This window comes from Anomaloglossus baeobatrachus, chromosome 4 (genome assembly GCF_048569485.1).
Source record: "Anomaloglossus baeobatrachus isolate aAnoBae1 chromosome 4, aAnoBae1.hap1, whole genome shotgun sequence".
NCBI lineage: Eukaryota > Metazoa > Chordata > Amphibia > Anura > Aromobatidae > Anomaloglossus > Anomaloglossus baeobatrachus.
Window position 1 is genome coordinate 102,786,607 of NC_134356.1, and position 26,707 is coordinate 102,813,313.

Below are 26,707 nucleotides of genomic sequence, written 5' to 3' on the forward strand. Positions count from 1 at the left end.
AACTAGAGCAGGTGCACAGAAGAACGGCCAAGGTTATTAACCCCTTCACGACCGGACTATTTTTCGCTTTCCTTTTTTTTTGCCATTCTTCTTCTGATAGACGTAATTTTTTTATTTTTCAGTCAATATGGTCATGTGAGGGCTCATTTTTTCCGTAACGAGCTGCACTTTTAAATGAAACCATAAGTTTTACCATATAGTGTACTGGAAAATGACAAAAAAATTCCAAATGCAGAACAATTGCAAAAAAAGTGCGATAGCACTATAGTTTTTCGGATATTTTATTCACTGTGTTCACTATATGGTAAAACTGATGTGTGTGTGTGTGTGTGTGATGCCTCAGGTCAGTGCGAGTTCGTAGACACCAAACATGTATAGGTTTACTTTTATATAAGGGGTGTGATGTGATCACTGGTGATGTGCACAAGGGCAGATATGTGTCGCTGCGACTTCTGCAATCAATGATGTGAACCCGGATGTAGTACTCCAGCACATTAGGTGCTGAGAGAGTTAATTTGTATTATCTGGGCCGGGTTTGTTGTGGACAGCTAAAGAGAAGGGTGGGATGGCTGTTCACCATATCTCCACCTCGAGGTGTGGTTCCAGAGGTAAATACCAGGCCTCTGGACATACTCATGTTCTTCTGTTTTGCCTATGTATTTTGCTGTGCTGGAGGAAGTAGTGCTCTCCTCATGTCAATGGATTGTGACTGCTGATAATAAACCAGGTGAAAATCGACACGTGAGGTGTTCCTCCATCCATCCCCTACTGCTGAGAGAGTGGCTCTACCCAGGGCCGGCGTCAGCACCCGGCAAACCCGGGCAAATGCCGGGGCCCTGGAGAGCCGGGGGGGCCCACTCGGCCTCGTCAGTTCTCCTGTCCCTTGGCCGGGGCCCACTCGCCTTTACAGTTCTGCGGTCCCCGGCCGAGTTCCGGGGACCGCAGTCCTCGGCAGCAATCTGCGGCGCCGTCACTTTAAGGCGCGCAGACATCCTCGTTTGAATTTCATCTGTGGGCGGAGCTACCGCCTTCTCAGTCCCACAGATGAAGGAGGCGAGCTTCTGTCCGGCGCTGTGTGGGCCCCCTCTCCACCGTGACCTAATCGGGTAAGTGCCCTCCCCGCCTCCCCATTATAGGCCCCGGTGAGCTGCTTCTACCCCCTGGATGTATGCCCTGGCCCCTGCCAATGCCCCCACCCGCCGATTCCGCGGGTGTGGGCCCCGCCGAGCCGCGGGTGCTGGCCCCGCCGAGCCGCGGGTGTGGGCCCTGCCGAGCCGCGGGTGCTGCCAGTGCCGCGGGTGCTGTACCCGCCGAGCCGCGGGTGTGGGCCCTGCCGAGCCGCGGGTGTGGGCCCTGCCGAGCCGCGGGTGCTGCCAGTGCTGCTGGTGCTGTCCCCGCCAAGCCGCGGGTGCTGTCCCCGCCAAGCCGCGGGTGTGGGCCCTGCCGAGCCGCGGGTGCTGCCAGTGCCGCTGGTGCTGTCCCCGCCAAGCCGCGGGTGCTGTCCCCGCCAAGCCGCAGGTGTGGGCCCCACAGAGCAGCAGAGTTGTGTGCATTTGTCTGAATGTAGCAGAGTTGTATGTGTTTGTCTGTATGTAGCAGAGTTGCATGTGTTTGTCTGTATGTAGCAGAGTTGTATGTGTTTGTCTGTATGTAGCAGAGTTGCATGTGTTTGTCTGTATGTAGCAGAGTTGTATGTGTTTGTCTGAATGTAGCAGAGTTGTATGTGTTTGTCTGTATGTAGCAGAGTTGTATGTGTTTGTCTGTATGTAGCAGAGTTGCATGTGTTTGTCTGTATGTAGCAGAGTTGTATGTGTTTGTCTGAATGTAGCAGAGTTGTGTGTGTTTGTCTGTATGTAGCAGAGTTGCATGTGTTTGTCTGTATGTAGCAGAGTTGTATGTGTTTGTCTGTATGTAGCAGAGTTGTATGTGTTTGTCTGCATGTAGCAGAGTTGTATGTGTTTGTCTGTATGTAGCAGAGTTGTATGTGTTTGTCTGTATGTAGCAGAGTTGTATGTGTTTGTCTGTATGTAGCAGAGTTGTATGTGTTTGTCTGTATGTAGCAGAGTTGTATGTGTTTGTCTGTATGTAGCAGAGTTGTATGTGTTTGTCTGTATGTAGCAGAGTTGTGTGTTTGTCTGTATGTAGCAGAGTTGTATGTGTTTGTCTGTATGTAGCAGAGTTGTGTGTGTTTGTCTGTATGTAGCAGAGTTGTATGTGTTTGTATGTAGCAGAGTTGTGTGTGTTTGTCTGTATGTAGCAGAGTTGTATGTGTTTGTCTGTATGTAGCAGAGTTGTATGTGTTTGTCTGTATGTAGCAGAGTTGTATGTGTTTGTCTGTATGTAGCAGAGTTGTGTGTTTGTCTGTATGTAGCAGAGTTGTATGTGTTTGTCTGTATGTAGCAGAGTTGTATGTGTTTGTCTGTATGTAGCAGAGTTTGTGTGTGTGTTTGTCTGTATGTAGCAGAGCTGTATGTGTTTGTATGTAGCAGAGTTGTATGTGTCTGTCTGTATGTAGCAGAGTTGTGTGTGTGTGTCTGTCTGTATGCAGCAGACTTGTGTGTGTGTGTGTGTGTGTGTGTATGTCAGTGTATATGACTGTATATATTTGTCTGTTTATATGTATTTTTGTGAGTTTGTCTTTAAATATGTATATGTTCGTATCGGTGTCTGTGTGTGGATGGGGCCCACTGGGACTCTTCCGCCTGGGGCCCACAAAAACCTGGAGCCGGCCCTGGCTCTACCACAAGTGGTGCAGACTGCGGGCATGCGCCTGGGGCCGTTTATACCTGCTACAGAGGAGCTGGATGTCCTTGGTGAAGGCAGCCATGAGCCAGGGAACACAGTCAGACACCATGGAGGAACTGATTAAGCACCTGGTGCTGGCCTAACAACAACAGCAGCAGGCAGGGCCAACAACAACAGCAGCTGGCCCAGCAGGATACGAACAAGCTGTTGATACAGCAGCAGAAATTGGCTCAGCAGCAGCTGCAGCAACAACGCGAGCAACAGCAGAAGCAGATAGACGTCCTAGCAGAGGTAATCCGTGGCAGAGCGACCAGTCCAGGTGATGACGCTAACGTCCGGAAGGCGGTAAGGCGAGCTATGCAAAAGATGACTTCGGTGGATGATGTTGAGGCCTTCTTGACTGTGTTTGAGTGAGTTGCTGAATGAGAAAAACTCCCGCCGGAGCAGTGGGCGGATGTATTGGCGCCATATTTAAGTGGAGAGCCACAAAAGGCCTATTATGATCTTGCTTTACAGGACGCTAAGGAGTATGACAAACTAAAGGCTGAAATTGTGGCACGCCTGGGTGTGACTATGACTGTTAGGGCACAACGGGTCCACCAGTGGGCATATCATGGCGACAAACCCCCTCACTTGCAAATGTTTGATTTATTGCATCTGGTACAAAAATGGTTGCAGCCAGAGTCCTCCACCCCAGCGCAGATGGTGGAGCGGGTCGTAATGGACAGGTTTATTCACTCCTTTCCGAAGCCAGTGCAGACTTGGGTTGCCCAGGGAAACCCCTTGAATGTTGATGACCTGGTTGGACTGGTGGAGAGGTACCAGGTAGTTGAGAGTTCCCGGGGGAAGCCATGGGACTTACCATTTCCCTATTGTAGGGTTTCTTCAGGGAGGGACACCCAAAAAAAGGGTACAAGAGCCACAGGAGGGGGAATCCAAGGTCCCAAGTGGCAAGTGGAGGCATTCAAAAATCCCCAGTCAGTAATATTATCTGTTGGAGGTGCCAGGGACCGGGTCACATTGCTGCCCATTGTCCCTTGACCACCGAGCCGATGGACTGCAGCATGGGTCGGCGCTCTTCCTATTATGCATACCCAGCCTGCAGTGTGGACAGGCAACCCAGTGAGGGGCCACAGGCATGTCTCGTAGAAATAAATGGTACAAGAATAGTGGGACTCTTAGACTCCGGGAGTTTGGTGACTGTCGTGAGGGACACACTTCCACACCAGCTGATTCCTGGGAAGAGGGTGGGCGTCCGCTGTATTCATGGGAATGCCAAAGACTACCCTGTGGCCGCTGTGACTATGGAAACAACTTGTGGGTCGGAGTCTCATGAGGTTGGAGTGGTAAAAGATCTGTTGCACCCAGTAATAATAGGGCGAGACTTTGCTTTGTTCTGGGAGTTGTGGAGGAAAGGGGTGGAACCCTGTGTCTCAGATAAAGGACAGTTGGCCCTCCATGATAAGACTTCCTTTTAGACGGAGGCGGATGAATTACCCCTATGTGTGTTGGTGGGCGATGAGGACGAGGCCGAGTCACAGGAGGTTGACATGCCGGAGTTGGCCGTTTCCGAAGGGAACTTTGGGACTGTGCAAATGAGGGACCTGACACTAAAGGGGGCATTTGAAAATGTGACTGTCATAAACGGGGTTGCTCAAGAGCCGGGGGCTGACACCAGATACCCCCACTTTGCAGTAAATGGGGAATTGTTATATCGGGTTACCCATTTGAGAGGTGAGATAATTGAGCAACTATTGGTACCAGGGCCTTATAGACACCGGGTGTTAGACATGGCCCATTCTCATGTCCTGGGTGGTCACCTGGGGGTAGATAAAACACGGGAGCGGATTCTTCAGAGGTTCTACTGGCCGGGGTGTCATCAAGAGATTCTTAATTATTGTAGATCCTGTCCCACCTGCCAGCTAACTGCACCAGTTTCACACTTTCAAAGTCCCCTTGTGCCATTACCTATAATAGAGGTCCCGTTTGATCGTATTGCCATGGATCTTGTGGGCCCCCTGGTAAAATCCGCTAGAGGGCACCAGTATATCTTAGTGGTTCTGGACTATGCGACTCGATACCCTGAGGCGGTGCCATTGAGAAATTGTTCCTCTAAGAATATAGCCAGGGAGTTGGTCCATATCTTCTCTCAGACCGACCGGACTGCCAAAGGAGATCCTGACAGACCAAGGGACCCCCTTTATGTCAAAAGTCATGAGGGAACTGTGTAAGGTGCTGTGGATTACACAACTGAAGACTTCAGTCTATCACCCGCAGACAGACGGCCTTGTGGATAGATTCAATAAGACCTTAAAGTCCATACTTAAGAAGGTTGTGGAGAAGGATGGCCGAGATTGAGATTGCCTGCTTCCATATTTGCCCTTTTTTATCAGGGAAGTTCCACAAGCCTCTACTGGGTTATCTCCATTTGAACTTTTATATGGTCGACATCCCCGAGGGTTGCTTGACAAAGCCAAAGAAACCTGGGAAGCAGAGGTTACCCCCCATAGGAGTGTCATTGAGCATGTGGCCCAGATGCAAGAGAGGATGGCTGAGGTGATACCCATCGTGAAAGAGAGTCTTCTCCGGGCTCAAGAGGCAAAGGCGAGAGTATATAATCGCTCTGCCAGGGTGAGACAGTTCAGCCCTGGCGACCGTGTGCTGGTGTTAATCCCTACTATGAAAAGTAAATTTCTGGCCAAGTGGCAGGGACCCTATGAAGTGGTCGAGAAACTGGGAGAGGTGAATTATAAGATCCACCAACCGGGTAGAAGGAAGCCCTACCAGGTGTACCATGTTAATCTTATTAAGCCATAGCGAGATAGGGAAGCGGTGGAAGCTCCGTGTCTAGCTGCCAAGGTGGACGCTGATATCGAGGAATTCACAGTGGCAGAGACGCTGTCAAGGGCCCAAAAGCAGCAGTGTCGGGAGTTGCTTTATCAAAATCGAGATCTCTTTTCAGAATTGCCGGGGTGTACACAGGTTGTGGAACATGAAGTTCTGACGGAACCACACGTGAGAGTACATCTGAAGCCGTACCGGATCCCTGAAGCCCGTCGAGAAGTGATCTCAAAAGAGGTGAAGAGGATGCTGAGCCACGGCGTGATTGAGGAATCAAGAAGTGGCTGGTGTAGTCCTATCGTCCTTGTGCCAAAGCCGGATGGAGAATGGTGATTTTGCAATGACTACCGCAAGTTAAATGAAGTCTCAAAATTTGATGCTTATCCGATGCCTCGAGTCGATGAGCTCATTGAAAGGCTTGGCCCAGCCAGGTATATTACCACCCTTGACCTGACAAAAGGGTACTGGCAAATACCCCTGCCTCAAGCGACCAAGGAGAAGACTGCTTTCTCTACACCTGACGGATGTTTCCAGTACACCAGGATGCCGTTTGGGTTGCAGGGAGCCCCAGCCACCTTCCAGAGGGCCATGGACCGGATCCTAGCTTCTCATCAGAAGTACGCCACAGCTTATCTGGATGATATTGTGATCTTCACCCCGGATTGGGGGAGTCATCTACAGAGGGCCCAGGCGGTGCTGGATACATTGAGGAAGGTGGGGTTTACCATAAACCTGAAGAAGTGCGCCATAGGGAAGGAGGAGGCCAGGTACCTGGGCTATGTTGTCGGTAAGGACCTAATCAAGCCACAAGTGAATAAAGTGGAGGCGATCCAGAATTGGCCACGACCTCTCTCTAAAAAGCAGGTTAGGGCATTTCTGGGAATCGTCGGATACTACCGCCGGTTTGTACCGAAGTTTGCTGTGAGGGCCGCTCCGCTGACTGATCTCCTCAGGGCTGTGAAGCTATTGGTGGCCTAGTGGACCTCTGAGGTGGAGGTGGCGTTCCAGGACTTGAAGTCTGCTCTGTGTCGGCAGCCAGTCCTGGTGGCACCTGATTTTACAAAGGAGTTTGTGCTTCAGACTGATGCTTCGGAGGTCGGGTCGGGAGCTGTGCTGTCGCAGGAAATAAATGGCGAGGAACATCCAGTGCTTTACCTGAGTAGGAAACTCTCCTCTTGTGAGAAAAACTATGCCATTGTGGAAAAGGAATGCCTGGCCATTAGGTGGGCAGTGGACTCTCTAAAATACTACCTGCTAGGCCGTAAATTCATCCTAGTGTCTGATCATGCGCCACTGACATGGTTGAGAAGTAGCCAGGGAAAGAATGCTAGGGTGACCAGGTGGTTTCTAGCCCTCCAAGACTTTGCCTTCCAGGTAGAGCACAGGCCTGGGAAGTTACATGGGAATGCAGATGCCCTGTCGCGGCTCCCCTGTTTAGTGGTTGATGGTGCCCATGCCCCCGGCTTTGGGCAGAGGGGGGGAATATGTGATGTGATCACTGGTGATGTGCACGAGGGGAGATATGTGTCGCTGCGACTTCTGCAATCAGTGATGTGAACCCGGATGTAGTACTCCAGCACATTAAGTGCTGAGAGGGATAATTTGTATTACCTGGGTCAGGTTTGTTGTGGACAGCTAAAGAGAAGGGTGGGATGGCTGTCCACCATATCTCCACCTCGGGGTGTGGTCCCAGAGGTAAAAGCCAGGCCTCTTTGGACACACTCATGTTCTTCTGTTTTGCCTATGTATTTCCCTGTGCTGGAGGAAGTAGTGCTCTCCTCATGTCAATGGATTGTGACTGCTGATAATAAACCAGGTGAAAATCGACACGTGAGGTGTTCCTGCATCCATCCCCTACTGCTGAGAAAGTGGCTCTACCACAGGGGTTAAAAAAAAATCAGAAGTTTGTCCGAAAAAAGTGGCGCACGTTTTACGCCATATTCCGTGACCCGTAGGGTTCTCATTTTTCGGGATCTATGGCTCAGTGACGGCTTATTTTTTGCGTCTCGAGCTGACATTTTTGCGCAGATGCTACGTTTTGATCGCCTGTTATTGTATTTTGTGCAAAAGTTGTGGCGACAAAAACCCGTCATTTTGGCGTTTGGAATTTTTTTTGTCGCTACGCCGTTTACTGATCAGATTAATTGATTTTAGATCGGGAGTTTCTGAACGCAGCAATACCAAATGTGTGTGTATTTTTATTTTTTTAACTTTTTAATTTTTAATGGGTTGAAAGGGGGGTGATTTGAACTTTTAGGTTTTTGTTTTTGTTCTAATTTTTTAAAACTTTTTTTTTTCCTTTTTGTTATTTTACTAGTTTCCCTAGGGGGCTATAGCGATCAGCAATCCGATCGCTCTGCCCTATCTGCTGATCACAGCTACACAGCTGTAAACAGCAGATACGCTCACTTTCTGGTTCACTCGGCTGCGGGCCGAGTGAAACTGAAAGTAGTTAATGTGTAGTACAGGAGTCATCACATGACCCTGTGCTACCATGACAACTACCGGAAGTCACGTGATCACGTCACGTGACTTCCGGTATCGGGCGGTAAGTAAAGGTTTACCGCCGATGCCGTTATAATGGCGCTGTCACATATTGACAGCGCCATATAACGGGTTACACGGCATGAGCGGATAATGATTCTGCTCGTGCCTAGCAGGCACACATCTCAGCTGTGAAAATCAGCTGATATGTGCGCGATCGCGGCATGCTGCCGGCGGCAGACCGCGGGCAGTAACATTATGACCACTAGGATGTAATATTACTGCCCATGGTCGTTAAGGGGTTAAAGGACTGGGTGGACTGCGATAACAAGACAGGTTACACTGTTCTACAACCAAATTGGTTTATAGATGAAAACAGTTGAACTTAAAGTGTATGTCAGGGACTTTAAAATAAAAAAAATGTGCCAAAGCACTAGCAAGCTGGTAGTTACCATCTACTTGCCTGTTGTGTCCAGTGCCGTTCTTCACTGCCACTGACTGTTCTTGCTGGCAATTCAACAGCTTCTGTTAACAGTGCGTAAACAAAACAGTGGCTTGTCATCCGCTCTGCTCTGTAGACAGCAAAATAGCAGATGTCATGGTCATTTACAGTCTTCTCAACCAGTTAAGCAGCGGAGAGCTGGTTCTCAATCAGCAGGATGTTGGCAGTGCCACCCCATCTACAGTGCAGAGAGGAAAAAAAGCCTCCGCTCTGTTGATGAACCTACTGTAACACCGGCAGAAGTGGTCTGTGACCACTCTGTGCCAGCAACTAACGGCATCGGGCACAGCAGGAATTTAGGTAGCAATGGATATACACTAATTTTGTATTGTTGAAAACAAATATGATCCTTAAATTTGCTGATTGGCTCTAATTTTCCAGATCTAGATTTTGAATCTTGTGGCATACAACAACATTAACAGTTGTGGCCCCTCCGTTGTGACTTAAAGATAGATGGTTGCCCTCTTACTTGGTTTCCAGGGTAGATACATAAAGTACTACTGCTTTCTGTGTGAGTGGGATAGTCGTGCAAGAAAATATCACTACAATAAAAGACACAAACCTCTCCGACTTTCACTTCAGCCAGGGAGTAAAAATGTACAGCATCCAGCACTTGTTGACCCACATAAGATTTTGCATATTAAGTTAGAACTAATGAAAAACTTTACAAAAGCATTCAAGTATCTCATTGATACTATACAGCACGATACTCAAAAAAACACTCCTCAAAGCGTCAATATTCTCTATAGCAAGAGTGGATCATTCATATTACAGCATGAAAAAATATTAACTATTAAAATATAATTTTTAATAGTGCTTGTTAAAAAATGATAATAATCATAATAAAAACATGAATATAAAATGAATTACCTAATCCCCAGGTCACCAAGCTCAAATGGACCACGGAATCAAGTACGACGCAAACAAATAACTTCCTCTCTAGGCCAGGCTTATTGCCAATATCCCCTAGTTGTCCCAATGATAGTTATCACAGAGAACCGCCCTCCACAATCTATCTTAAAAACTTTACAATTTCAGAGGAAAAATAGTGAGATAATGTACCATTGCTTATACTCATGTCATTTTTTACCACAAATGATCATTGTAAAAATGGAACAGTCTCACCACAAAGCAGGCTATTCATAAATTCATCAGACGTGGAGTAAATGCTGATAAACCTCCTTAGGTATCTTATCGCTCCATCCTCCAAATAATAAACCAGGCATACATCATGTAACTCCCAACGCATTTCTTTTTCACTTGAAAATCATCAGGGAAGCCTATGTTACTTGGATTCTGCACATCTGGTCAGCCACTAGTTAATTCCACATAATGGCTCATTCAGAAACAAGTGCCCATAACGGACTGCAATCAAAACAACATAACTTTAGTAATTCTTCCTCAAATAAACACCTTAGCGCACCATATTTCAATAAAGAATCAAATCACCATAACGTGTCCACAGACATTCATATTCCTAGTGCGCCGTGCTGAGCGCTATGGGCACCACGAGTTGAGAGAAACCACAAATGATCTGAGAATTCTGTCCACATATACGCTGAGATTCTCCGTCAGACTGCCCATTCCGGACACAATAGGCCGGCCTTTTAGTGGGTTTACAGCTTTGTGGACTTTCGGTAATGAGTAAAAGGTTGCTACCTTCGGGAATTTAGGAAGTAAAAATTCATATTCATTTCTGTCAATCAACTTGACAGAAAATGCATCATCCAAAATTCGCTTTAATTCTGAGACAAATTGAGAGCACGGATTTACTCTCAATTTATGGTAGCAACCTTCATCATTCAGAATGTTCATACACATTGCTTTATATTTATCCGTATCCATTAGAACATTAGTTCTGTCTTGAAATTATATTTCTAAAAAAACATCCATAACCGTACTAATGTAAAAATAGACTATTGAAATAATACTAAGGCATGAAGGGATTGGTGTGTATCTGACTCTGTATCATTATATATATATATATATATATATATATATATATATATATATATCATAAAGAATAATCATATAAACTTACATGGAACAAAAGACTACTGATGAAGGTGACGAAACGCGCGTCAGAGGCAGGAGGGAGATGTGTGGGCCAGTAGTCTTTTGTTCAATTTACGTTTATATGATTATTCTTTCTTATGTGCAGTAATAGGATTGGTGTAATACACTGATCTGTAGTACTTAGTGAGTTCAGGAATTGCCATTTGTTTGTCAGCTAGTGCATTCCTATTTAAACATTTATTGTAGCCAGGAAGCATAAGGGCTTGATGTCAAACACTGGCAGGTGTTTAATATAAAGCACTTGTTGCACTTTAAAATACAGGGTTTTTTTTGCTAGTTTGATATATTAATATAACAGTGGTGATATTGGCTAGTATTGCTGCATTGTATGAGATATTCAGGATTTATACAAAAGCTATACAATGGTCTTGGTCCGTTTGCTTCCACACTGGTGGTTATTTCCCTTTTTATGATTAATACATGCTATGATTGTTTTTAACCCCTTAACGACCTTGGACGTACTGAGTACGTCATGGTGACATGGTGCTAAAGGACCCATGACGTACTCAGTACGTCCTGGCGAAATCGCGGTCCCGGAGCCCCGGGGAGTGAAATTTATTTACTTAAACGGTGGATTCGGGAAGGAGGGGACCTCTGCCTGACGTCAGGAGGGGTGGTGCCTCCTCCCCGAACCTACAGAGGCTGTGATTGGCTGACGAACGCCGCTCAGCCAATTACAGCCACTGTAATGTTCCAGCCATTGAAAATGGCTGGAACATTGAAATCCAGCCCTGATCAGTGCTGCTGTAGCACTGGCCATTGGCTGGAGCTGGGTGATCGATGCTTCACCCGCCCCCAGCTCTGATTGGAGAGACCGGTCTTGTGACCGCTCTCTCCAATCAATGTGGATCTGCGGCCTGTGACCGTCCCTGGAAGCCGAAGCTCTGCGGGTGCCCATCGGTAAGTTGCTGCCCCCGCTCGCCCGCCCCTGTCCCAGCCGCTCGCCCGCCCGCCCGCCCCTGTCCCAGCCGCTCGCCCGCCCCTGTCCCAGCCGCTCGCCCGCCCCTGTCCCAGCCGCTCGCCCGCCCCTGTCCCAGCCGCTCGCCCGCCCCTGTCCCAGCCGCTCGCCCGCCCCTGTCCCAGCCGCTCGCCCGCCCCTGTCCCAGCCGCTCGCCCGCCCCTGTCCCAGCCGCTCGCCCGCCCCTGTCCCAGCCGCTCGCCCCTGTCTCCGATCGCCCCGCCGCCACGCTCGATTTACCGCTGTCCCCGCCGCCGCTCCGATCCACCGCTGTCCCGGCCGCCGCTCCGATCCACCGCTGTCCCGGCCGCCGCTCCGATCCACCGCTGTCCCGGCCGCCGCTCCGATCCACCGCTGTCCCGGCCGCCGCTCCGATCCACCGCTGTCCCGGCCGCCGCTCCGATCCACCGCTGTCCCGGCCGCCGCTCCGATCCACCGCTGTCCCGGCCGCCGCTCCGATCCACCGCTGTCCCGGCCGCCGCTCCGATCCACCGCTGTCCCGGCCGCCGCTCCGATCCACCGCTGTCCCGGCCGCCGCTCCGATCCACCGCTGTCCCGGCCGCCGCTCCGATCCACCGCTGTCCCGGCCGCCGCTCCGATCCACCGCTGTCCCGGCCGCCGCTCCGATCCACCGCTGTCCCGGCCGCCGCTCCGATCCACCGCTGTCCCGGCCGCCGCTCCGATCCACCGCTGTCCCGGCCGCCGCTCCGATCCACCGCTGTCCCTGCCGCCGCTCCGATCCACCGCTGTCCCTGCCGCCGCTCCGATCCACCGCTGTCCCGGCCGCCGCTCCGATCCACCGCTGTCCCGGCCGCCGCTCCGATCCACCGCTGTCCCGGCCGCCGCTCCGATCCACCGCTGTCCCGGCCGCCGCTCCGATCCACCGCTGTCCCTGCCGCCGCTCCGATCCACCGCTGTCCCTGCCGCCGCTCCGATCCACCGCTGTCCCGGCCGCCGCTCCGATCCACCGCTGTCCCGGCCGCCGCTCCGATCCACCGCTGTCCCTGCCGCCGCTCCGATCCACCGCTGTCCCGGCCGCCGCTCCGATCCACCGCTGTCCCGGCCGCCGCTCCGATCCACCGCTGTCCCGGCCGCCGCTCCGATCCACCGCTGTCCCGGCCGCCGCTCCGATCCACCGCTGTCCCGGCCGCCGCTCCGATCCACCGCTGTCCCGGCCGCCGCTCTGATCCACATGTGGGGGGAGGGTGGCTTGCAGTGCTCCACATGTGGGGGGGAGGGTGGCTTGCAGTGCTCCACATGTGGGGGGAGGGTGGCTTGCAGTGCTCCACATGTGGGGGGAGGGTGGCTTGCAGTGCTCCACATGTGGGGGGGAGGGTGGCTTGCAGTGCTCCACATGTGGGGGGGAGGGTGGCTTGCAGCACATGTGGGGGGGGGAGGGTGGCTTGCAGCACATGTGGGGGGGGAGGGTGGCTTGCAGTGCTGCAAGCCACCCTCCCCCCACATGTGCTGCAAGCCACCCTCCCCCCCCCACATGTGCTGCAAGCCACCCTCCCCCCCCCACATGTGCTGCAAGCCACCCTCCCCCCCTCCCCCCTCCATGTTCTGGGGCCCCCCCTCCTCCATGAGCCATCTCTCTCTCCCATCAGACTCTGCCCCCCTCCCCGATCTGCTGCCTGCTCTCTCCCATCCTCTTCATCTACTGCCCCCTCTCACCCTCCTCAATCTGTTGCCTCCTTCATCTGCTGCCTCTTCTGTCTGCTGTGATCCTGCTGCCTAGATCCATCCTGTAAGGTAGGTATCCCCATCTCACCTCCCCCCCCCCCATCCTCTGCCGCTCCTCCACCCGCTGCGCCATTTCCCATCATCCATCCGTTGCGCCCTTTCCCATCCTCTGCCGCTCCTCCATCCGCTGCGCCATTTTCCATCTTCCATCCGCTGCGCCCTTTCCCATCCTCTGCCACTCCTCCATCCGCTGCGCACTTTCTCATCTTCCATCCGCTGCGCCCTTTCTCATCTGCCGCCCCGCCCTCTCGCATCGCATTATCCAGCGCAGTTGCTTGCTTCCAGACTGGAGTGGATGATGCGATGCGAGACTCGTGCATTGCTCTCACGTTTGGCACTGGTCTTAGTGGCAGGCGCTCATATTTTTTTTTTTTTTATTCATTTTTTTTTTTTTTTTACTGATGTCTGTATTTTTTATTTCGCCAAACTAATTTTTTTGTATGGGGGGGGGGGGGGTCTAGTTTCCAAAATGGGATCACATGTGGGGGAGCTCCATTGTTTAGGCACCTCAGGGGGTCTCCAAATGCAACATGGCGTCTGCTAATAATTCCAACCAATTTTACTGTGAAATGGCGCTCCTTCTCTTCTGAGCCCCGCCGTATGCCCAAACAATTGATTTCCACCACATATGAGGTACCTGTGTACTCAGGAGAAATTGCACAATACATTTTATGGTGCATTTTTTCCTGATACCCTTGTGAAAAAAAAGCTACCTGTTTGAAAAAACAATTTTGTGGTAAAAAAAATAATAAAATATTTTCACGGCTGAACATTACAAACGTTTGTGAAGCCTCCAGGGGTTCAAAGTGCTCACTAAATAGCTAGATAAATTCCATGAGGGGTCTAGTTTCCAAAATGGGATCACATGTGGGGGAGCTCCATTGTTTAGGCACTTCAGGGGGGTCTCCAAATGCAACATGGCGTCCGCTAATAATTCCAACCAATTTTGCTGTGAAATGGCGCTCCTTGCCTGCCGAGTCCTGCTGTGTGCCCAAACATTTGATTTCCACCACATATGGGGTATCTGCGTACTCAGGAGAAAATGCACAATACATTTTATGGTGCATTTTTTCCTGATACCGTTGTGATAAAAAAAGCTACCTGGTTGAAGCAACAGTTTTGTGGTAAAAAAAATTTTTTTTCTTTTCACGGCTCAACGTTATAAACTTCTGTGAAGCCCCCAGGGGATCAAAGTGCACATCAAACATCTAGAAAAAATATTTGAGGGGTCTAGTTTCCAAAATGGGGTCACTTGTGGGGGAGGTCCATTGTTTAGGCACCTCAGGGAGTCTTCAAACCCGACATGGCGTCCGCTAATGAGTGCAGCTAATTTTGCACTCAAAAATTCAAATGGCGCTCCTTGCCTTCCGAGTCCTGCCGTGTGCCCAAACATTTGATTTCCACCACATATGAGGTATCTGCGTACTCAGGAGAAAATGCACAATACATTTTATGATGCATTTTTCCTGATACCCTTGTGAAAATACTAATTTTTATGGCTAAAGTAACATTTTTGTGTTAAAAAAGTAAAATTTTCATTTTTTCGTCTACATTGCTTTGGTTGCTGTGAAGCTCCTAAAGGGTTAATAAACTTCTTGGATGTGGTTTTGAGCAGAGTGAGGGGTGCAGATTTTAGAATGGGGTCACTTTTGGGTATTTTCTGTCGCCTAGGTTTCTCAAATCACTCCAAATGTGATGTGGTACCTAAAAATTTTTTTTATGTAAATTTTGTTGGAAAAATGAGAAATTGCTGATGAACTTTGAACCCTTCTAACTTCCTAACGGAATTTTTTTTTTTTTCAAAAATTGCGCTGGTGTAAAGCAGACAAGTGGGAAATGTTATTTAGTAACTATTTTGTGTGACCTATCTCTCAGATTTATGGGCATAAAATTTCAAATTTTGAAAATTGCGAAATTTTCAAAATTTTCGCCAAATTTCCGAAATTTTCACAAATTAACGCAAAACATATCGGCCTAAATTTACTACTGACATGAAGCACAATATGTCACGAAAAAACAATCTCAGAATCGCCAGGATCCGTTGAAGTGTTCCAGAGTTATAACCTGTCAAAGTGACACTGGTCAAAATTGCAAAAAATGGCCGGGTCTTTAAGGTGAAAACAGGCTGGGGGCTGAAGGGGTTAATGTGTAATAATAAAAAATAGTTTTTACTTTTGAATTGTGTCCAATAGTTCACATTTTTGTGTTATACTTTTGAGATGGGTATAGAAGTGTGAGTCTATTTTTTGATTATTATGTTAGGCTATAGGTTGAACTTATAGGTTCAACCTAAATAACCTATCTGTTCTCTCCAGATGCTCCGCACATGCATGTAATGTTGTTTAAAATTATACAGTGTGTGGGTAAATTATGGTTTGTTTTTACAACCTTGAGTATAGTAGAAATATTGTTTTTTATTCTTATTTTTTGTACAGAAAGTTGGCTGTGACAAAGTGATTGGATCCATAAAAAAAGAAGACAAGTGTGGAGTATGTGGTGGTGATAATAAGCATTGTAAAGTTGTCAAAGGAACATTTACAAGAACACCCAAAAAACAAGGTAGATTACATAGTATATTGTTATTCTGGAAATGCAGATCTACTCATAATGAAAATATTATATCATCATATAAAATATGTTCTCATCAACTGCTTAAAACCAAAGAAGGGTATTCCAAATAGTATTCTATAGCAAGAAGATATACATTTTCTCTGATTAGTCTTTATTAATACTGATACTAGTCATCTTTATCTACAAAGCACCAATATATTTTGCTGCACTTTACAAACCAGAAAGAAAAGATACAAACAAAATCAGACATTACACAGAATATTCAGCTATTCAACCAAGGGATGCTGAAGCGTCTCTCTGAACAGCAGAAGCAATCAGAAAGTGCAGGCTTGTAGACCCAAAGGCTATGTACGCACGCAGCGTTTTTTGACGCTGCGTTGTTGGCTGCTAAAAACGCATAAAAACGCACACGTGGCAAAAGCATGCAAATAATGCGCATGCGTTTTTACCGTGTTTTGGTGCGTTTTTAGCCGCATTTTGCTGCGTTTTTGATCTCTCTTTTTTTGCATTTTTCCAATGCATTGCATGGGGGGAAAACGCAGAAAAATGCAGGAAAGAATTGACATGTCCATTTTTATTTTTTTTTAAGCTCAAAAACGCAGCTTAACCCCTTCACAACCGGCCGATTTTTCGCTTTCCGTTTTTTTTTTCACCATTCTTTTTCTGAGAGACGTAACTTTTTTATTTTTCAGTCAATGTGGTCATGTGAGGGCTCATTTTTTGCGGAACGAGCTGTAATTTTAAATGAAACCATCAGTTTTACCATAGAGTGTACTGGAAAATGGCAAAAAAATTCCAAATGCAGAATAATTGCAAAAAAAGTGCGATAGCACTATGGTTTTTGAGATATTTTATTCACTGTGTTCACTATATGGTAAAACTGATGTGGGGGTGTGATGCCTCAGGTCAGTGTGAGTTCGTAGACACCAAACATGTATAGGTTTACTTTTATATAAGAAGTTAAAAAAAATCCGAAAAAAGTGGCTCACGTTATACGCCATATTCCGTGACCCGTAGCGTTCTCATTTTTCGGGATCTATGGCTCAGTGATGGCTTATTTTTTGCGTCTCGAGCTGACGTTTTTAACGGTACCATTTTTGCGCAGATGCTACGTTTTGATCGCCTCTTATTGCATTTTGCGCAAAAGTTGTGGCGACAAAAAAACATCATTTTGGCGTTTGGAATTTTTTTGCCGCTACGCCGTATACTGACCAGATTAATTGATTTTATATTTTGATAGATCGGGCGTTTCTGAACGCGGCGATACCAAAAGTGTGTATATTTTGTTATTTTTTTAACCCTTTAATTTTCAATGGGGCGAATGGGGGGTGATTTGAACTTTTAGTTTTTTGGTTTTTTTTTAATTTTTTAAAACTTTTTTTTAACTTTTTTTTTTATTTTACTAGTCCCCCTAGGGGGCTATTGCGATCAGCATTACGATCGCTCTGCAGTATCTGCTGATCACAGCTACAAGGCTGTAAACAGCAGATATGCTCTCTTTCTCTTTAGCTGTGCCGCTGGCACAGCGAAAGTGAAAGCAAGTCAGGTGTAGTACAGGAGTCATCACATGACCCTGTGCTACCATGACAACTATCGGAAGTCACGTGATCGCGTCACGTGACTTCCGGTATCGGGCGGTAAGTAAAACTTTACCGCGATCGCGCTTATAATGGCGCTGTCACGTATTGACAGCGCCATTTAAGGGGTTAATCGGCACGAGCAGATAACGATTCTGCTCGTGCCTAGCAGGCACACATCTCAGCTGTGAAAATCAGCTGAGATGTGCGCCGATCACGGCATGCTGCCGCCGGCAGACCGCGGGCAGTAACATTATGTCATTTAGGACGTAATTTTACTGCCCGCGGTCGTTAAGGGGTTAAAAAAAAAGTTGTGTGTGGACAGCAATAATGAAAACTCATAGACTTTGCTGGGGATGCACAGTCATGCAGTTTTGAGCCCAAAAACGCACCCGAAAAACGTGCAAAAACACTGCGAAAAACGCACTGTGCGCACATAGCCTAAGAGGTGTAATAAAATCAATAAAAATTTTTAAAAAAGCAAGTTTTTAAAATATGAAAAACCCTAAAAGTTCAAATAACCCCCCTCATTGAATATTAAACAATTGAAAAAACAGCAACACACATTTGGTATCTCTGCATTCAGAAATGCCTGATCTCTCAAAATATAAAATCAATTAAGGGAGTAGCGAGAAAAAATCAACATGCCAGAATTACATTTTTTTGGGTAGCTACAACATTGCATTAAAATGCAATAACAGGCAATCAAAACATTGCATCTACCAAAAAATTGTATAATTTAAATAGCTCAAGATTAAAAGAAAATAACCATTAAACAGCCCCAGATCCCGAAAACTGAGAAAGCTGCAGGTCTCGGAAAATAGCAATAAAAGCGCAATTTTTTATTTTTTTTTACAATATTCTGATTTTTTTTCACCACTTAGGTAAAAGTAAATCAATACATGTTTGGTATCTATGAACTTGTACTGCCTGGGGAATCATACTGCCATATAGTGAACCGAATTTTACATTTTTTTTCCCCATTTTCCAGTACACTATTCGGTAAAATTAATAATGTCATTTTAAAGTACAACTTGGCCCGCAAGAAACAAGACCTCTTATGGCTATATTGGCGGAAAAATAAACTAGTTATGGCTCTTGGAAGAAGGGGAGGAAAAAACAAAAAAAATGAAAATTGCTCAGGGGTGATAGGGGTTAATGGTACACAAATATCAAACAGCTTCAAAAATATGGTTAATTTTTAGAAAGACTTGTTAAAAGGTCAATGTTTCTTCACTCTAAAAACAGCTAGCCTCTTCCTGCTCCCTCAAAAAAAAGAATCATTTTTGGACAGCTTAAAAAAATAGCTTTTGTAATTGCTGCATTATTTCGTGATAAGCAAACCTGTTGGAATCTTAAAAAGGGATCATTTTTCAAACGTCCCTCTCCCATCTTAGCCCCACAGGTGTACCTAAACCACAGCTAGCAGTCACATGTTTGGTATTACTGTGTAAGGAGAGCCCACTTAATTTGTGTATCTCCAGAATCATAGGCTGGGCACTACAATGTATTGGGCACTACAATGGGACACTTGAGGGGAGATTTTGCTCTTTTGATATTTAGGTACTCTGCATATGTGTCTGCACAATATTCTAGGAAGATGTCTGCTTCCTAATTCAGTAAAAATGATCTAAGAAATTTTGGTTCCAGTTTTACCCATTTTATCTTGTGAAAATTTGCAATCTTGGGCTAAAACTACATCTTAATGGTAAAAAATGTAACTATATTTTTCTTTAGTGTCCAATTGTGAAGCACCTGTGGTGCCAATATGCTCTCTGCACACTTACATGAATTCAATGAAGGTGTAGTTTGTAAAATGGGGTCATGTGTGGAGGGTTCTGCTGTCCGACACCTCCAGGGCTCTGACAATGTGACATGGCACCCACAACCACACAACCACCAGTCCAGCAAAAGCTGAACTCCAATATGCCACTCCTTCCCTTCTGAGGTTTGCACTTTGCCTCAAAAGGAATTTTTCACTACATATAGGGTATTAGCATACTCAGGAGAAATTGTGTAAAAAAATTATGCCATCTTTTTTTCTCCTACTAACCCTTTTGAAAATTAAAAACTTTGGGCTAAAACAACATTGTAGTAGGAAAAAAAATTGTAATTTTTCATCTTTACAGCCCAATGTTACACAGTTCTGCAAATCACTTGAGGGTTAAAAATGCTCTCTACACCCCTAGATTAAGTCCTCAAAAGGTTTAGTTTTCAAAATGGGTTCACTTGTCGGAGGGATCCTTCGGTTTTGGCATGTTTAGGGTCTCTTCAAAAGTGCCATGATGTTTGCATCCTATTACAGCCAAAATGGTGCCCCAAAATTCAAATTTCCGTGCCCCCAAACAGTAGTTTTCAGTCACATATGAGGTATCAGGATACTCTGGAGAAATTGCACATTAAATTGTGTGGTTCATTTTCTCTTGCTACTCTTGTGAAAATGAAAAATTCAGGGCTAAAGCAACATTTTTATGGAAAAATTTTAACTTTTCATTTTCATGTTCCAATGCTGTAAAATTCTGTGACATACCGGTGAGTTAAAGATGCTCACCACACCCATAAATGTATTCCTTGAGGGGGTAGATTGAATGGGTTTCTACTGTTTTGGCACCTTTGGTGCCTGGCAAATACAGCATGTTGTCAGCAATCACTTCCAAGTAAAATTATGCTCTAAAATTCAAATACTGCCCCTTATATTCTGAACCCTGGTGTGTGCCAAAACAGTAGTTTTTGACCACAAATAGGGTATAATCATACTCAGCAGAAATTGCACAACAAATTCTGTGGTCCATTGTCTTCTATTACCCTTGTGAAAATGAAAATTTGGCGGTATAGGGATATTTTTGAGGAAAATAACTGATATTTGTTTTCTATTTCCAGTTCATTTTAATTCCTGTGAAGTACCTCAAGGGTTAACAAACTTCCTCAATGGAGTTTTTAATACCTTGAAGGATGCAGTTTTTTGAATGGGTGCTTTTTGAAATATACACTCCTAAAAGTCACTTCAAAATTTGAAGTGGTCCCTAATAAAATAGGTTTTGTAAATGTTATTGGAAAAATGAATTTGCTGCTAAACTTTTAACCCTTCTGCATTTCTAACAAAATAATTATTTTTCATAAGTGATGCTGATGTAAAGTATACATGTGAAAAATGTTACTTATTCAATATTATTTTAGTGGTATGACTATCTGTATTAAGGGCATCAAATTTTATTGTTCAAAAATTGCAAATTTTTTAAAATTTTTATCAAATTTTCAATTTTTCAGAAGTAAACTGAAATCATATCAACCTAAATTTACCACTAACAAAGTAGAATATGTCACAAAAACAATCTCAGAATCACTGGGATCCATTCCAGAGTTATTACCAAATTAAGTAACACTGGGCAGAATTGAAAATTTTGTGTGAAGCCCCATTACCTTCAGGTCGCCTCAGGGTCTTCAGGGACTTCACGTGCTGGTAATCTTCTGGCCACAGGTAGGTCAGGTTAACTTCAATAGGTATTGTGACGCCACTCTTGGTAATTGCGGTCAGGGGGTGACCGCCACAGCAGTTTAGAGAGCTTCTGGGGCTGATGGTAAATGCAATCTGGTGTTATGGCCTCCCGAGAGTGAGGTTGGCCCCAGGGGCTCAGTGTAAGTGTGTAGTACCACAGGTCGCAGAAGAACTCACACATAGGCAGCAATGTCTTTCAGGGTTTTTACTCACTTTCTGCTGGTACAGTGAGACGACCCGGGCGATGCTATGATGAACCAGGTGGAACCAGGTATCCTTCAGGCTGATCCAGGGGTGACTGCTGACTCGCCTTCCTAGCCCTTGTTGTTTGGGAAGACCCCTGACTGACTCACCCAGGGAAGTTGCAACTGCCGTTCTCCCCTTTCTGGCCCGTTTGCTGACAGCGTGGACCAAGTAATGCTGGCTGCTTGCCTTCTTTTACTTATGGGCCCCCTCGTTGCTGTTGATGCTGCGGACTCTGTGTGGTTCGGTGAGGTACATCCAGCACCCTCACCAGCACGTTTAGCAGGCCGAGTAATGGGTTCCTGCTCTAGGGACCTGTTTTCCCGTGCGGGCCTGGCCTACCGGTAGTCTCCTTACTCAGCCACCTCTTCACTAGGTGGTTTTCAGGCAGCCCTACTGGGTAGCCGCTCTCCCCCGCCAGCAGCCACTACAGGTGCAGGGTGTGACAGTGTCCTGCTCTTCTGCTCTACACCTCAGACGTGGCTGCTCCACTCCTACTCCTCTGACTGCCACTGCCCACTCTCTACCTTCCAGTCCCACTACCCACCACTAGCTGGGATGTGAGGGCTACGCCCCCTTCCTGGGTCTGCCCAGGGGTCCCCTCTAAGCTGTGTGTGTGTCCTGGTTACTACATGTCTGTGTGTGTCCACACCCTAGTCAGCCTTCGGGATTACCTGTTTCTACTGACCCAGCATGGGTGCAATACTCAGTGGTGCCTGACCAGATCAGGGGCGCCACATGTGGCCTGGCCAGGAAGGTGAAAACAGGCTTCAACAGTAAGGTGTTAAATATATAATTAATAGAGATGGGCGAGCACTGAAATACTCGGGTGTTCAGTACTCGTCAACCAGGTCAGACTCTCTGTAAGTGCTCGAGTATAATAGAAGTCAAGGATTGTGCAGTTCGGCTCTCCGCCCACATACAGCCAGCCATAGAGAGAGTATTTCTGGGTAGAGGGTGGATTTTTTTTTTCCTTTCACACTACATCCGAAATTGTTGTTTTATTCCTAATAAGAGCCATTTAGACACTGCAAATGGCTCTCACTGCGGTGGCTCCTCACATTATGCAGTGAAGCAAGCCTTTGCTTTGTGGTTGTTGTTTTTTGGACAACACATCCGAGCACCGCGACTACCCGAGCTCCCCGCTGCTCAATCGAGTACTGAATAGTGGCGAGCACGCTTGCTCAACACCAATAAAATTAATAATCACTAAAATTAATTCTCAGACTTAATTTAGGACTAATATATGACGATACAACAACAGATTCTATGTTATGCCGCCGTTCTAAATAAAAATAAATACTTTAAGTTTATTAACACTATTTTTGGTATTCACTTTATTATTTGCCATCATTTTACATGTCTAATAAAAATGCCTTTGCTGCAGCTTAATCTTAATATTTTTTGTTATTGTAGGTTACATTAGGATATTTGAGATTCCAGCTGGAGCACGGCATTTACTAATTCAAGAAACTGAATCGTCTACCCACTATCTTGGTTAGTGGAAAAGTACAAGTACAGTAAACAGCATATCCTAAAATGTTATAGAAAGGGTACATCCTGGACGCGGCAGGTCCTGACCTGCAGACCCGTGAGTTTCCTCTGCAGAAGACCGCAGCTGCCCATGCCCATGATCTGGGCTCGGGGCTCTATGGTCTCTTGCTGTGTTCTCCCTGCAGAGGACGCTCCCGTCTCCGCACCAGACAATTGACATGCTGTGGCTCAGAAAGTCACACCGCAGATCAGTGTTTGCTGCGGGAAAAACAAGAAGTGCTAGTTTTTGTTCATTCTGCATCTGAAAAATCTGAATAAAAAGTGATAAAAAATGTTATGTACCCCAAAAAATATAAAAAAAACCTCCAAATTGCTGTGCAAAAAATAAGCTCTGATACAGCCCTGAGAATATAGCGACATAAAAACTATTTATTATATACTGAACAAAAATATAAATGCAGCACTTTTGTTTTTTTTCCCATTTTTATAATCTGAAGTAAAAAATCTACAACTTTTTCTATGAATGCAAAAGACCTTTTTTCTCTCAAATGTTGTTCAAACATTTGTCTAAATCTGTGTTAGTGAGCACTTTTCCTTTGCCGAGATAATCCTTCCACCTCATAGGTGTGGCATATCATGATGCTGATTAGACAGCATGATTATTGCACAGGTGTGCCTTAGGCTGGCCACAATAAAAGGCCACTCTAAAATGAGCAATTGAATGAATATGAAATTAAGTACGTCAATCCATTCAAACGACAAGAAGTGGACATCCAGGCAAAATATCACAGTCAACAAGTCGGCTCATCTCAAGGTCTATCAGTTCTGGCACGACAGTGGAGGTGGCTCATATGCTTCGTAATAGTGAGATCACAGACATCCATGCAAGCATCATGCAACACACATTAAACAATTCTGGAATGGTGGCTCAAAAAAAGGTGAAGAAGCCTCGACTTCCATATCCTTATAAGAAGCATTGGCTCGAGTTTGCAAAAAAGTACAAAAAGTGAACAGTAGAAGATTGGAAACAAGTGATTTGGAGCGATGAGATGAAAGTCAATAGACTAGGATCTGAAGGGTCCAAATGGGTATGGAAGACACAAGGGAAAAGGAGGCTAACGGATGAAGGAATTGAAGGAACTGTAGTTTTAATGCTGAGCTATATGTGAGTATTCTACAAGATGATTTACTTTGTACACTTGAGTACTATAGGTATGAAATGGACGACATAGTGTTCCAGCAGGACAATGACCTGAAGCATACGTCGAGATTGGAGAATAAATAGTTCAATCACAATGAAGTAGAGGTGCTGGATTTGCCTCCACAGTACCCAAACCTCAATCCAATTAAACACTTGTGATTAGGGTTGAAGGAAAAGCTGTGTGCATACCCATGTGAGCCAAAGAGTATGCACCAACACTGGGAACGTATAGAAGAGACCTGGGATCAGATTATGGTCAAGACATGCTTGAATCTCATCAAGAACATGCTCAGAAGGATTCAGTCAGTGTTGAAAACCAAATGAAATTTACAAAATACTAACAAAATTTAGAGTTTTAGGAGCAAAACTGTAACAATGCAGGGACATGACAAAAATCTGCATAACTAATCATCAATGCTAAATAGTTGTCAAATTTATGTGTCACACTGTTCAAAGGGTTGGTAGGACATAGTACAGCGTATTCCCCACTAGGTGGCAGCAGAGTAGTGAAGGAGAGACAAAGTAACACAGTAACAGAAAGGCAGCTGAAGTACAGCAGAGTAACTTCAGCAGGCAGTTACCTGGCAAATCACCAGGGGCAAAGAGTAGTCAAACAGTCAGAGTCTAAAGCCAGGAAAGTCGAAAACCAACCAAACCAAGTTAGAAAATAGAACCGAGTCGGAAGCCGGGAGATCAAGTATACAGAGGGAAATACAAACAACAGACAGGAGCAGGAAGTCATAGTAAAGTAGCCATGTGCTACGCAATGAAACCACCTATAGTGCCACCTGGTGGAAAACAACGGAGTTAGCATTTTTATTTCGAAAACGGAACGAGATAGAGAAAAAAAGAGAATTACAAAGTTGTAGGGCATCATCAATTCAATACGAATCAACACCTTGCATACAGAAATGCTATGATTAGAACGTGTAAAACTCACAAGGCTGCGGACGTGAAGCGATACCTCATGGAGACCTTCCTACAAGTCATTGGGTATGGTGGCTGCGTGAAGTGGCCTCCACACTCACCTGACCTGACCCCATTGGACTTCTTTCTGTGAGGTCACATCAAACAGCAGATGTATGCCTCTCCACCAACATTCCAGGACCTACGACGACGTATCACAGATGCTTGTGCAAACGTGTAACCTACCAGTCCAAATGTGCTTTGCAGCTGACGGTGGCCACTTTGAGCATCAAAGTTAAATGAGCGCCATATGTGTGACCAGCATTCAATGTTTTGGGGGGCTCATGGGTTTCATATCATTGCATTTCTGTATGCAAGGTGTTGATTCGTATTGAATTGATGATGCCCTACAACTTTGTAATTCACTTTTTTTCTCTATCTCGTTCAGTTTTCGAGATAAAAATGCTAACTTCATTGTTTTCTACCAGGTGGTGCTATAGGTTGTTTCATTGCGTAGCGCATGACTATTTTACTATATCTAGACACCACTTCTATGCCTATAGCTGCCACCGTTCTCAAGTTAATGGCAGATATGGGTGGACACATTGTATGTATAATAATTGGCCTAGTAGCGAAAGCAGCTGTCTCCTTGTCCATTAATTGTCAGCCAATTGTGTATTGTCTTGATGATTGGAGGCAGTGGAGTGCTGTTCGTGACATAGTTCTATCAACACTGTGTTCAGGAAATGTCTTATTTCTTTGTTTTTTAGGATTAATATTGTCCCATTGGATAAACTCCGAAACTCAGAGTCGCCAACTTGAGAAATACATAACAGATGTGTACAATGTGTGCTCTGTATTTGGCAAAGAATTTCAATCAGCTTAGTAGTAATTGTCTATTTACGATTTATTTCTAGCTATCCGAAATCAGGCAACTGGAAAATTCATTTTAAATGATGAAAATGAGAGTCTTCAGGACTCAAAAGTGTTTGTGAAAATGGGCATTGAATGGGAGTATCGGAATGATGAGAACAGAGAGACAATCCAGACTATGGGACCTTTGAGGAATCCAGTTGTAATTCTTGTAAGTGTTTAAACGTTATTTATTTCTTACCATCATGCAGACATTCATGTTAAATGGAATCTGTCACCAAGTTTTCTGAGAGCAGTAAATATAGGGGCAGACACCCTGACTCCAGCAAAGTATTACTGACTGCCCTGTTGTTGTAGTGAAATCATTGTTTTATCAGTAGGAGATTATCGCTAGAGAACTAGTTAACATGTTAGCAGGTAGTGCTCTGTATTTATTAGCTCTGTAGAGGCGTCTACTGATTTGAAGATTTCTGCCTTTTTATTCATTGTACACGCAAAGCTGTTAATAAGTGGTGAGCATAGATAGATAATAATAAGGGCAATCTGGACAAATACCCAAGTTTCACGGCTTCAGGGCAGCCCAAGCCCAAATTGCCCTCATCATAATGCTTTGTACGCATTTCTGGGCAGGGAACTTTACTGCCAGTAATAGAGAATGTAAAAAAGCTACAAAAAAGAGGTCCAATAGTGCTATTAACCTGCAGATATAGGGTTAATCTGTAGGTTATCAGCATTATGATGGTGCTCGGTCGCTGTCGTAAAAGTGTGGCACCCGGGAGAAAATGAACTTTATTCCTGCAGCGAGCCACCAGCTTTCAGTCATGCAGGCATGTCCAAAATGATCACATCCACTGCACACAGCACTGAGAGCTGCAGCTGTAAGCACGCCCTGGCACTAACTGACTGATCTCTCAGCAGTGCAACAGTACAGATCTGGCTGTCAGTGAGTGTCAGGGCATGCTTACAGCTGCAGCTCTCAGTGCTGTGTGGAGTGAAT

General features: G+C 45.7%; 1 protein-coding gene across 1 annotated transcript in view; it reads left to right on the top strand.

The window, feature by feature from the left end:
• The window catches only part of LOC142303261 (A disintegrin and metalloproteinase with thrombospondin motifs 2-like), a 646,340-nt gene that overhangs the window by 556,195 nt on the left and 63,438 nt on the right, over positions 1-26,707 (top strand). The window contains exons 14-16 of the mRNA XM_075344495.1: positions 15,785-15,908; positions 22,653-22,733; positions 25,755-25,921. Of these exons, the coding sequence (XP_075200610.1) occupies positions 15,785-15,908; positions 22,653-22,733; positions 25,755-25,921 (372 nt within the window). The remainder of the gene's footprint in view (positions 1-15,784; positions 15,909-22,652; positions 22,734-25,754; positions 25,922-26,707) is intronic.